At 45.1% G+C, this 13,558-nt stretch overlaps 1 protein-coding gene across 1 annotated transcript in view; it reads right to left on the bottom strand.

Annotated features, from left to right (window-relative positions):
• Positions 1–807: 807 nt before the first annotated feature.
• NCAPD2 (non-SMC condensin I complex, subunit D2) overlaps positions 808–13,558 on the bottom strand; it is a gene marked incomplete at its 5' end in the record, with an annotated part of 25,760 nt that continues 13,009 nt past the window's right edge. The window contains 14 exons of the mRNA XM_010146289.1: positions 808–890; positions 1,060–1,218; positions 1,345–1,471; positions 1,678–1,864; positions 3,903–3,983; positions 6,716–6,810; positions 7,830–8,007; positions 8,226–8,381; positions 8,600–8,723; positions 9,026–9,135; positions 10,300–10,501; positions 10,740–10,901; positions 11,005–11,089; positions 12,581–12,713. Coding sequence (XP_010144591.1) covers positions 808–890; positions 1,060–1,218; positions 1,345–1,471; positions 1,678–1,864; positions 3,903–3,983; positions 6,716–6,810; positions 7,830–8,007; positions 8,226–8,381; positions 8,600–8,723; positions 9,026–9,135; positions 10,300–10,501; positions 10,740–10,901; positions 11,005–11,089; positions 12,581–12,713 — 1,882 coding nt within the window. The remainder of the gene's footprint in view (positions 891–1,059; positions 1,219–1,344; positions 1,472–1,677; positions 1,865–3,902; positions 3,984–6,715; positions 6,811–7,829; positions 8,008–8,225; positions 8,382–8,599; positions 8,724–9,025; positions 9,136–10,299; positions 10,502–10,739; positions 10,902–11,004; positions 11,090–12,580; positions 12,714–13,558) is intronic.

Here is a 13,558-nt window from a genome sequence, read left to right as displayed (position 1 = left end):
GGAAGGAAAGGGCAAGGGCCAGTGCTATTTGAAACATAACTAGATTGCAGCAAATATATTCCAAAAAGCGCACTGAGACAGCCAGTGTTACCAGTATACTTGAGCAAATCAGAGGCAGGCAAAGATAATTCTAGAGTTTTTACGTTGGGTTTTCTTAAAATTTGTATTTTTTTCCCCGAATCACCTTGCATAGGGTCTGTTGAAGCACTTCAGCTATAGTCTAAGTCAGCCTTTCTCTTTCTTCACCCCTCCCCTCCCTCAAGTCTTTTTGAGATCTGTACAAGATGCAGGTAACTTCCCTCCTCTGAAAGGAGGGGAAAGCCCTGCTGGGCTTTTCAGGGCAAGAGCTTCAAAAAAGATCATGAACATAAAAGGGCCTGAACCCAGCAAAATCATCTCGGTCCTGCGTTAAGAGAAGCTCAACGGTATACTTACAGTCACATACAAAATGGGAAGGGAACGGGCTTTTTAAATGTACGCAGGGGTTAGTTTGGCTCTTCTTAATAGGACTTTTTACTCAGAGCAGTTTACCTGCATCTGCGAAGCCAGGGCAAACACAGTCAAAGTGCAGCTACGTTCACCACCGCGATACCACCACTTTGTGGCCGTATCACAAAACAGAACTGGAATTGCTTTTGGCGAGGTGTGTAACTTCCATTTTGTCTTCACTTAAAGCACTGCCACATTATGGAGTAGTTCAGACAAAAGACGACAACTGCTGCATGTTTTATTTCTTGTTTTATTTCTTGTTAAAAGTTGAGCTAACAGTGAAAGTTTAGTTTTTATTTCTAGTGGCAGACAGTTCCCTCAGCGCAGCCGGCGTGCTGAAGATCTGCTGATGGGAGTTGTTTTGGTGGGGGTTTCTTCCTCTCTTAATTCTGCCAATAGCTCTAAAGAGAGTAAAATACGTCAATAATCAGCACTGCCTTGAACAGAGGACTCCAGGCAACCCGGGCAGTGCTCTGAAGTACTACACGTGCTCTGCCCATTACCAAAGGAACAGCCCTGCTGGGCCAAATCTCACTTTCACCTTTTGAGCATACGCGTACAACATCTTACCGTCATCAGAGCTGTTCTCCTCATCACTGGAGAACGTAATAGCAGCTTTTTTGGGTGGAGCACGCTTTTGGACACGCTTATGGTTTCGGAGGCTGCGAGACTGGGGTGTGACAAAATCTTCATCCCTGTTGGCTGCGCTCAGGGGCTGGCGGCGTGAACCTGCCAACAAACAAACAAAGAGAAAAGTAGCAGCCATTCTGTCTGTAAGAGTGGAGAAAACTCCCTAGCTGTCTCCGCTGGACTGCAGGATCGGGGGGAATTTGCAGCCTCACAAAAAGAACATACTTCCTGTTGGTTTCCACTTGGCCAGCTCTGGCTTCGGAGTTCCACTGCCTTCCTGGTATGTCTCTGCTGAATCCAGACCTCGGGTATGGGAGGCAGACAGCTTCTGCTCCAGCTCTTCTGCCAGAGCCTGATGGAGATACAACACAGCGGGAGGCAGGGGGGTGGGGAAGAGAGAGAGAAGTATTTTATCTATAGCAGAATTGCCATCAAGTTTTCAGATAAAATGTTGGGGGTGAGGAGTAACCTGCTTAAAAAAAAAATAAAAAAAATCACTGCGTGTAAAAAGCAATCATTTTTCTGGCCTGGACACTTGCCCCCCCATCCCATCCTTACTTTAGCCTCAGGTTTGCCACCTCCTCTGCGGAATCGAGCCAGCACAGTTTGGAAACAACTGTAGACAGCTGGATCCTGGAGCTTGTCTGCAAAGCAGTCAAAGTTGTCCTGCAGCTTGTGAAGACCCCGTTCTGAGAGGGGAAGCAGAGTAAGGCAGTAGGACAGATCCCGGTACTGACGCTCCGTTCTGGGAAAGACAAAGATTGCCATTAGCTCTTAGGAAAAGGGGTGTGTAAGTATGAGCGTATCCTACTCAGGACTACAGCACATGACGATAAAGTGTTTCCTGCAGGTGCTTCTGCCCTACAGAACATGAGATTCAGGTTGTTCTGTTACAGGTCAGAGTGCCCTGCCATACCAGACACAACCACCACTGTATTCCCAAGACAATGACCTAGTGTCTGTCAGAAAAACATGAAGGTTTCACTGTTAAAGAACACAGTCACTTGTTTAAAAAGTCTCAGAAGTTATTGCTGGCTATAAGGGAAAAATAAGCTTAGTGAGGTGAGGACTCCTCTTGAAAGGCCTTAAATTGAGTAATAAACACCCCTGGATGCTCGTTTTTGCATATTTAAGATAGTCTCAAGCAGGAACTGTAGATGATGTTGTCTGTGTTTCCTGGCCAGTTACACAAAAGTGGCCATGTTCATTAAAATATCAGGTGAACAAATAACAACTGCTGTATCAAAAGAGGACTGTGTTCAAATTCCAGCAAAAGTTACTGTAAGAACAGAGGCAGAAAAAAGCAGAGTAACATCCTTTAAGTAGCTCGCTGTGATGGAATGGGAGGTAAAAAAGTTAAGCCAAAGCTCCTGTTATTTATATATATACAAATCAGAGGACCAGAAGTCTGTCCTGCGTATACTTTCTCAAAATGCACTGTCCAGACGCAGAGAGATGGAGAACAAAGCTGGAGCATCCAGGTGTTTCCACATTTAGAGTCTGAACAATATCTGTCATGTTGCTATGTTCAGAACTCCAGAAATGCTGAGGAAGGTGATGGTGGCTGCAAAATCTTTTCTGACAAGCTCCTGTTTTAGCCTGGAGTGAGAGTCTTGCTCTAGCATTACTGCTAGTGTGCATTAAAATGATCATTTTATGGTACAGAAATATTAGGACATTTTAGTAAAGGTTAGACGTAATTTACTCACAGGCAATTCTTTACTAAAGTGGAAGAGCTCACTAGTGTTCCTGGGAGGCAATTTTGGAGAGAGGATCACTCTCCACTCCAGCTCAGAAAACAAAATCCAAATATTTCTGAGGAATATGCAACTCCCTGAGGCAGCTGAGCTGGGTACATGCCCAGGGACTATGTACAAATGGCCAAGATAAGCAGACACAGCTTCAACTGCAAGGACAAACCACAACAATGAGAAGGGAAAACACAGGAATGGAGGAAGTCAGGGTGCACTAAATCCAGTAGAAGGTAAAATGAGGATATAGGGTACATGATGAGAGGGCAGGTAAGTATCTGGTATCTTCCTTCTTGTGGGGAAAAAACAGGTACATCTGGGTCACCGGAGTTACAGCTTGGGGAGCAGGGCGAAAGGAGCAACAATGCCCTCCCCCCCCCACAAACCCAGGAAGCAAAATGATACCCCAGACTCACGGGATGGGTCCTGCACTATAGACTCTTGTAATCAGCACCATAAGCAAGGCATACACATCTTACAGACAGAGCAGAGCAAAGGCCTGAGCGCGCAGTGGCACAAGCCCCTGCAGGAGAAAACAGAGTCCCGGGCATAGAGCTGGTACTGAGCAGCTCACGCGTGCAGAACAAGGACAGGCCTGCATCAGCTAGATAGCTGGAACCGCCCCGAACAGGACTGCAGGAGAGATCCCAAACTCTCAGCTGAACACACTGATTTCTTAGCCGAGATGTGAGGTGCATAAAACCCACACGTGGGATGTCTCCTTGCTCAGCTGTAACGCAGATCAAAGTTTTCACAAAGCCTTTTCTCTAAGAAAGGAGGGAAGGGAGAAGGACCAATCTTAGTGTAACAAAGACCAGAAGCCTCAATTTGTACCTATTTATTCATGTATTTTTAGGAGGAAGATGGGGGAGGGGAAAAAAAAAAAAGAGCTAATCCAGGTTATATCAGCATTTGTCACTTTACCAAATACATATGATGGGAACCTGTTACAACCACGATGTATAAGCTAATTTCTCCTAACAGTTCCTAAGTAGTGGACTTGCTGTCGGGAAAATTAGGATTACAACCCACCTGGCAGTCCGGAATCGTTGACAAAGTTTCTCCACCAAGCTCTCTGTTTGTTTGTCTTTTGTAATATATGAGAAGAGATGTCTACAAAGGAAAAAAAAAATAAATGGCAGAGAGGAAAACCACTTCTGCCTACACCATGGGATGCTCGCAGCTATCTTAGCCAGTGATCAGCTGGCTGATCCCCTGAAGGACGACGAGATTGTTCCGCATGTTGCAGACTTGCTTCAGGAGAAGCTATAAGCACATACGTGTATTTTAAACAGTAATCACAGTCCCTGCTGGGGGACAGTTGCTACGATGGAACTTATAATTAAAATTGCATGTTTGCATAATAGCACCTGCCTGGGATGAAACTAAGAAATCCAGCTAAAGGAAAGACCCTTGGAGGTCTGGACTGAGAAGGGCTAATATCTGTGAGGGGTCTGAGGTAGAAAGGATGCTGAAAAAGCTGCAGTGCTGATGTCCGATCGGCTCTTTCTATCCAGTTTTAAAGGCAGGTAACACCTCCGGACAATCTCCTCACTTCACGTGTTGCGCTTCACTTGTACGTCTGACAAACAGACCTTGAGGGTAGCGGGGTGGCATGCAGTATTTGTTTCCTGCTCAAAGCCATTCCTGTGACTTGTTTTCACGATTAGGTTGCTGAGGGTGCGTGCTATATTTTGGGTCAATGTGAAAGCAAGCGTTACTTTGCACTAGAGCCTAACAACAGAACAAAGCTGACCTGATTCCACATTGTTCTTAGCTTCTTGAAGGAGAGACATGGACTTTCACACAGTTAAGTACTCCTGCATTTTGCAGGATGTCCTCACTGAATAACTCCTATTTATTAAGAAGGTCCTGTTGGCCTCCCTTTTTCTTGCACCAACATTTCCGTTAAGATCAGTCAGGTTGCTACTGCCCTTGTTGTAACTGCTCAATGCACAACCTTGTTCAGGCTTTGTTACGTCTACAACCCCCGCAGCAAGCTTTCCTCAGACACTGAAAAGGGACGGCACCCTCAACAGTCCTCCCCTGGCATTTGTTCCAGCATCAACTAATCTTCCTAACATAAGTGACCACAACTGTGGCAGCATTCCAGGCAAGGCCTCCCCAGCGCTACCAACACTTCTCTATACGTAAACCGCAGAGAACTCGACTGCTGAAACAGCCAGCGGAGTGCATCTGTAACTTTACCCATAGCGTTACAGAAAAGGATAAACGATTTCTAAACATCCAGCCTTACACTTTGTTTTGCTATGTTTCGTCTCAGTTATTACTGTGACCCTCTCCATGAGTTAGTCCTTTACCGGTGATGCTTCCCCCACTACTTCTTTCTTTTTTACACCTCCCTATTCTCTAGTTTGGCAAGTATCTCTGGGGCATAAGCTACCGCTTCCTTCCCAGCCTGTGCTTTTGTCCACCGCGGTTTCTGAGTGTAAACTCTCCGCAACGTAAGCGTTGCATTTCATATAGTGCTACATGGGGAAATAGTTCAGTTTCAACAACTATTCCCTTTTTTCCTCATTTGCAGGATACAATGAGATGTGCTGATGATCAGGTCTTTAAAATTAATTAGGTTTAGACTAATTTGGTACATGTCTACTTTAAGTCAGTACTGTCTTTACTCTTATTTGCCAAGCACCTCGGGTTCTCTCACTGTATGGTACTGGAAGTCAGAGAAGTCCATTTACAGCTGTTTTACCTCACTAGTCAAAATTTAATGCAAGTGCCACACTTACTCTAAGTCTGTGGTAACATCTCCAGTTTGACATTTATTAGAAACTGTACTGAAAATTCCAAAATTATTTCCCATTCTTTTTATAGATGCCTCCTTCTTGTATCTCCATGATGGTTTGCTTCCACTTCAAACGCTAATTTTCCTTCTACAAGTGCTGTCAAGTAGCCACGTACTGTATTTCACATTACCTTCTGTATTGAAAGCTGAAGCAAAACATCCCTCTACTTTTGCTGCCATAAATTATCTTCAGTCTCAATGTCAGCCTCACCAATAGACCTTTTCTGTGCCTCGCAACTCGTACCTGTCCAAAATTCTATCCCTTTTCCCAAATGCACAGGATTCTCATGGACAGAAAGACAAGTTGAAAAAAATCACCGGAGATTTTATTGTTCTTCAGCAACAGCAATCCTTTTGTTTTGTTCAACACTCCCCTCTGTAATCCACAGGGATTCAGGCAACTCAGAAAAACCCTCACATGGTTAAATTTCAGATATGAGATTAAAATGTCTGTAATTTACCACTGAAGACATATTTTGTGCTGTCTGTGAGCAGCCAATCCCCTCAGATCGAAATACTGCACTATGTCTCTCAACTGTGGAGTAAGGCTTTCTTGGAAAACAAACAAACAGACAAAACAAACAAAAACCCCAAACACAACCCCCCTCTGCCAAAAAAAAACCCTAACCCAAATCTGTTACTTAAGCCACAGCTTTGCTAAAATTGCTTACAAAAATCCAGCAGACCACCTAATGACAAAGGTGACAGAGTCTTTAACACGTGCTGTGTTCTCCTCATATTGCATATCCACATTTCCATGCAGAAAACCAACTCTCTTCCTTTTCTAGAGGGCAAGTCAATTTGAGAGAGCTAGTGGAAAACTCTTTATGGAGTCTCTCCTCATCTCCAGCTATGCGACTTTAGAATCTATACCCCTCAGCACGACTCCATTTCAGATACAGACTGAAAAAGTCAGATAAAGAACAACTGAAAAGGCATTTTGTATATGTCATTGTCATTTCTCTTCCCTGGATCTGGTGCCCCTTTTGCCTACACATTGTCCTGGACAAAGGAGATTTCTTTAACCCCAGAATACCTCATAATAGTGTGGAAGGATTCCTCCTCCACGCCACAGTTAGGATCTGAGAGACGACTGATTACGTCTGGAAGCAGGTTATAGATGGCATTATCCTGTGCAGAATACACGAGATACAGAATGATGAAAGTCAGCTCCAGTCAAATCAAATAAGCTGCCTTCTTAGAATCACCTCCTTCCTCCCCACCCCAAATCTACTGACTGAAAACATCAGCTTTTTGAAATGAGCTGGATCCAGGACTACTTGGCTGAAGCTAAGGGTAAAGAAACAACCAACCAACACATTAATAACTGCAACCCTTGGTTTGCAGTTCTGCTCTTTGGCAGACTTGGATGCAGTTTGTTTTCCAACCTTGTCACAGCCCAACAAAAAGTTTCCTGATAAAGGAAACTTACAACAGTTCAGCTCAAGGAACTACCTCTTATTTTGCCTGAGAAAACCCCGTCCAGATTCCCTGTCCCACTGCTGTTACATGGTTTTGTCACAGACGCTGCAGAGATAACAAGTCAGTGCAGTCAGGTGGGCAGCTCTGCTTTTAGCAGTGCAAGTGCAGATAGTAAAAGCCCCAGTGTCATTGCAGCTTCTCAGGCAGTAGATCTCAAACTCTGAAGGGCTTGCAGCAGCCTTCACGCTGAATGGACCGTACACAGGGTATAACGCTGCGACTCTTCTTACCTGCTTGGGTTGTAACTGCTTCAATTGAAGCATCTCAATGTCACACAGCTGTTCTTACGCAGGCTGCGACTTTGAAAGGTTACAGAGAAGGTATATTGCCTGAGCCATAAAGTTGGGGAACTTGTTGGAAGGCCCAACAGTAAGCTGAAAAAAACCTGTCACCAACCCTGTGCTAGGAGTACACAAGAAAGCGAAAGGCCCTGGTTTGGAGTTTGCATCCAAAGTGAACAGGTAAGGTAAAACGCGGCAACATCAGGGTTGAAACAAAATTCACGTTGCAAAATTTCCTTTATCTACCTCATTTAGGCAACAGAGGGGCAGATAGCTGCTCCCTACCACTGACACACCTTCTGCAGGACTCAACTTCTGTGTCAGTGACCCAGCCTCCACTAGCCCTTCCCCCCTCCTGTGGACAGAGGTCCCTGAGCATCCACTTGCCTTGTTGGAGAGTTCACTGAAGACGTTCTGAGCCACTCCCACGATGGCCGCCTCCGGGTCTATAAGCAGAGTCGCCATTTCGCTCACTTGGCCCTTCACTTTCACCATGTCTTTGAGGATGAGGTGAGTCATCACCAGTCCTGCCGTCTGCCTCACGCTCGGGCAGGGGTCCCGCAACCTGACAGAAGCACGTGGTTACTACTGAAAGCAGCTGAGCAAGTATCTCTACATTAACTGATACCCAGGACAGCCTACTACACAGCCCAGGTCTGTTGTCTCCTGTCCTGACACCTTCAAATTTGGTTTCCTGGATCATTCTCACCTTCCGGAGGCCCAGTGTCACCCTTCCACAAGCTCTCATCACTTGTCCTCTCCCAGTGACGAGCGTAGCCTTACCTGGCGTACAGATGTGATGTCCAAGGCTCCACTAGGTTGGGGAAACGGATGGCCAGATCTCCTGCTGCAATAGTGAGGTTGGATCTCACACCAGGCAGCGTGGACTTCTCCATCATAGTGAACAGCAGGCGCAAGTGGGAGTCACAGAACTCAGAGCTGACAAGATGAGATACAGAAAAGAAAGCACAGATACCAAAATCCCATCTCTCAGAGATCAGCGAGACAAAAAAAAAAAAAAAAAAGCATGCTCGTTTGTGTTTGTTCTCCTCACAGAAAAGGAGTTGCTTGTGCACTTTACTTTGTGTACTGTAATCTTTGCTTGCGCTTTAGTACTAGAAGTCTAGGAAGAGAACACTGGCATGGCTTGGCATTACCTGATCATGCAGAGCTTCCCAAGAGTCAGGGCCGCTGCAGCCGAGAGCGCAGAATCACTGTAGAGCCCAGGGTTGTTGCAGATCTTGAGCACCAGTGGAACAAAGGCAGAGAACAGGTGCTTCCCTAGAGCGGGGATGGAAACAGCAAGGATGAGAGTAGTGCTCCCTAGAGTAGAACACTACTAGTTAATAGCCCTAGATATTAAAGAGTGCATCCCGCTTTCATATCAATTACTCAATTTATCCCCAAACTCCTGCGAACTTTAGAGAGAGGCAGTGCCAGGAAACACACAGCCTACACAGAAACTGACATCGGACAAAAAAACCTACAGCGTTTCCTTCTGAAGGAAAGGGCCTTCCCCCTCCTGAACCTTTCCCCACCTTACCGGTTCTTTCACACAGGCAGAGCCAGTGCTCCTCACTTACCATCTAGAAGTTCTGCCTCACAAATATTACGGATAAGTTCAGCCTCAGTGTCATCAGCTGAGGCTCCCACAAGGCCCAACTCCTCCTCCATAGTGGTCTCATTTCCTGTGCTCTGTGGAGAAAGGAAAACTGTAAAAAAAAAGATGACAGGCAACAATCAGCCCTGCCTTAACTAAGTACTCCTCTCTCAGGCGAGAGATGCATGCGTGTTACCAGCAGCATGACAGAGTTTTATTACCCGCTTTTCCCCCTGAGATCTGAATGAACCTGTGGAGAGTAGTCCAGGATTTGCCACTCCACGTGCCATAGAACCAGTGAAAAAGTCTAAGCTACTGAAGCTACTAAGCTGCCCGATGCATCCTGTCATCAGTGCCCGAGTCCAGCACAACTTAAGGAACATGCAAATCCTCCAAGTAAGAAGTTCATAGCAAACTTTGAACTGCTGGGCCTTGTGAGCAAAATTAGGGGAAACCTTAGAGCAAAGCAAAAGCAACACAAGGAAGAGAGAGAGACGGGGGCGTTGCACGGGACCAAATCTACATCCAACTGCTGCTTCTTGTAAAATCTCACAGTAACCTCCTCCTGCAGTGACGCTGATAAGCACCACTGGTAAGGGTAGATGAGGAAAAGAACTGCAGATTTCTGTGGACGTAGCAGCATAGGCATCTAACAGCGACGGGATACCTAGGGACACACAACATTCTTCTGTATCCTTACCCAGGAAAGTTGGTCTCGCTACACTCTGGAAAACGTTCTGAGGTAGACCTAACCAAACAGTATTTCTATCGTACAGATCCCATTAAGAAGGCTACTGCTTTCATCATCATCACCTGAGAGAGGGCAGATCCTCAAACCCTAGAGACCGAGGTTCCAGAAGCCCTTCTCAAAACTCAGGTCACAAATGGCTGTTCTTCACCACAGGCAGCAATTGCAAAAGACTGCACTAGTAAAAAAGGAGGTGATGAGTGGAAAGGAAATGTTTGCTTGAAACAGGAAGATAAGTATGGCAGGACATTAGCCTTCATTCCCTCTTCTCTCTCTCTTCAAAACCCAAGACCAGTGTGAGAGTTTTATTGAACAGGGTCATTCAAGGACCTCAGCTCTGCCTGTCAACCCTGACCAATACCTGTCCATTTCTGTTGACAAAGCATGCCTTACCCTGGACCTCATGCATCCTCGTGAGGGCATTCGAGAATTTTGCTGTAATAGTAGCTGAGACACTAGAAGAATTGCACGTAGGAAGAACCCCCTCAGTTCTCACCCGGGGTCTCTGCTGCTTTGTGCTGCTGTTGGAACACTTCTTGGTCTTCTCCTCTCTGAGGAGGCGGCGTCTGCGTAGCTCTGCACTCACTGACACTTCCAAATATACTACCTGCTGCAGTGCCACCTGTCCCACAAGGGACACCAGGTGCATCAGCAAGAACGTGGGGAGACTGCTAGCACCATCAGAGACTCTGCCGGGAGAAACCTCTGGATCTAGTGGAGAAAAATTACTACAATTCAGTTTTGACACAGACCTCCTCCCTCATCAGTTACTGCCAAGTCTCACTGTACAACCAATCTCCATGCCCCACAGATTCCTTCACAGCACTTGCACTCCTCCATGTCAACATTTCCATTAGCCCCCCAGTTCTGTTCTCCTCCTGCAGTTACTCTAGTCCACCCAGCTGCAGCACCAGAAGCCATGATTTCCTTCACCAGCTTTATTCCTCACCAGCTTTCTGTCCATCAGCCTCTTGCAGCTTCTTCAGAGCTTGCTGACTGCACACCTGCAGAACGTGAGCACATATCTCCTCTGCCCCTTCGGCTAGCTGGTAGATGAGCATTACCGCTGCCTCCATGAAGGGGATCCAGTGACTACTTGGCTGAGCAAAGCCTGATGAGAAGAGGGATCAATGTACCACAAACACCAGCAACACCACAGGCTGACTGACAGCTCAACTTCACCTCCTTCAAACCTGCTACTGAACTGAGCTCACCTTTACTCATGATCTCACTCAGGCAACCAAAAAGCATGTGGTTCTGTGGCAACCGAAAAGGTGCCTTGTTCTTCTCCAGTGCTGGCTGTAAAGAGAACAGACGAGTTACTCTTACCACAGACAAGCTCCCCCCCATGCCCTTCCTGGTACATAACCTTGCTGTGTGCACAATGCTAATCAAGCCCGTGGTGCTACGCCCACTGCAGTGACATCCAGTACTGCTCTGCGACTTAACACACAGTAGGGACGTTACTGTCACTTTTGAAGGCATGGTGGCACTGCTGGGTGGATTTAAAGCTTGGCCAAATGATGATCCCAGGCCAACCCAGACAGTTCCACTATTTCACCTTACATCCAAATAACTTTTTAAATCTCAAGATTACTTAAAAAAAATCTGATATTATTTACTTATTCTCCACAATGAATAAAGGGAAACCTTTAGAACATCTTCAGAGTTATCAACAGCAAGGCACCTAGATGCTCCTGCCTACGGGTAACTCCAGAACCGTGAGGTTTTGTTTAAAAGCAAAATATCATCAGTAGAAATTACAGATGATAGCTCCAAATCCAACACCATCTCACACTTAGGCTCTGGCATATGCTCTGTATCAGTCCCACCACATTTTAGGTTGGTAATAAGATAACCCACAAAACTACTAAACCAAGTAAGTGTGACAATGCCTGAGATATCCCAGAATGTCTGTGTCTTCCTGATCAAGACGTACTTGACCAAAAGTTACTGCAAACTTACTCTCTGGACTGAATTTCTGCTTGGTGGGGGGAGGGGAAAGAATTCAAGTATCAGTCATTCAAGTATCTACAGTTCAGTCCCTTCTCACATACAAACTTAACTGCAGAGTTAAATTAACCTAAAACTGAATTACAGCTGTCTTCAGAACTTTTAAGAATGTCGTGATACACATTAATTCACGAGGATTCTGCAGTACGGTCCCCAGTGGAAGGGGCAAACACAGAATGACAGTGCTGTGTGAAGGAGTGCTGCTTTTAGGCTGGAACTCCTGAACCGAAATGCTTTAAATGTCTAAGTCAAAAAACAAAGAGGGTTTTTTTAAATGCACTTAGGGAAAAAAAAAAGTATAAATTGTTCCCCAGACAAAGATGACATTGTCCATCATGTTGATATAAGGACAACGTGGACAGGTTTGAAAACCCTTCATGTTTTATATTCAGTTGTACAGCTGACGACTCCCAAATATCAATTAATAGGGATGGCAGAAGAATCACAACACCAGAAAACATCAGGAGAGGAAGGGCTTCACAGTTGAGGAAACACAAACCAGTTTAGAACTGGGAATCTGAGGAACAGAATTGAAATAAAAACAGATTTTCTTGTGCACCAAACTCTTTACTAATTGAACGCAGCCTGTTGCCTAATGAAAATTCTTTTATTAGATGTTCACTGATGTGTGCTAAGCTTTCTAGACAGTGCTGCTGAATGGTCTCAACTGACTTAATTTCAAACTCAGTAAAAATTCAGTCATTTCTCTGTCTTCTCAATACAAACCACTTCCCTCCCCTCCTCGGTCTCTGGATGATCTCAGGAACAAACTCTTACCTTAGGGTTACTGGCAAGTTTGGAGATGGCATTGCATATTTCTTGAGCCAGGCGATAGTCTTCACCTACCTTCTCGGTCAGCCCTACTGTCACCAAGACATCCAGGTTGCTACCTATGATCTCTGGATTCCCTCTGTAGAGCGGAAGGGATGGCAGTATTACATGGTTTTCTGCCAAAAGTTTACAGACATATAGATAACCAAGAGAAATGCTCCTTGTGCTTTGCCAGAAGGCAGTGGTTTGAGTAAGGGGAGGAACAACAAAAAAAAAAAAATCCATCCAAGGACTCAAGATACAGCTGTAGAAGCAGCCAGTATAATCCACACTCCACCAAGAGATGAGGTTCTCTGAGAAAATGTTGCAAAACAGTAAAGAGTCCATCAGCTCATAACTGTTGACACGTGCCACTTATTTCCCTAACACAGGAAATAAAACATGACAACAACAACAAAAAAACCCAAACCCCAAAACTCATGCCCACATACCCCCTGCCCCCACCAAGTCTGGTCTGAGGAATATAGAATTAACTGGGCAAAGAAGGCAAGAACAGAATCGAATGTATTTAAAAAGCAAATCTAAAAAAGTTTAACAGACATCTACCGGGCAAAAGCAAATTCACCTCCTTTAGCAGATTTGGGAAGTCGTCAGTGCTGTTCTTATTTCACACACACACACACTTAACGCATGAACTCGACATCTCACAGGATACACCAAAAACCTACAGTTTTTTTTAAATCTCATGATTTTAGAGAAGGATATTAATTTTTGAGACTATGTCTACAATTCTTCCACAAGCACATAGGATAGGGGGGTAGAAATACCTTGGAAGGAATATCTAATACTAAAATACTAAAATTTTGGAACTGGCTGTAGGCTTCAGAAAGGGCTTCAGCTCTAGAGCCAATAACTTTAAGAATATCATTATGCAGGCTGATTTTTGACTGATGAAGGACATTAAGGATAAAGAACAAGAAGAAA

Source organism: Buceros rhinoceros, unplaced genomic scaffold, assembly GCF_000710305.1.
Source record: "Buceros rhinoceros silvestris isolate BGI_N320 unplaced genomic scaffold, ASM71030v1 scaffold24872, whole genome shotgun sequence".
NCBI classification, from domain to species: Eukaryota; Metazoa; Chordata; class Aves; order Bucerotiformes; family Bucerotidae; genus Buceros; species Buceros rhinoceros.
The sequence above is the reverse complement of the archived record's forward strand: the minus strand, read 5'-3'. Positions and strand labels throughout refer to the sequence as shown.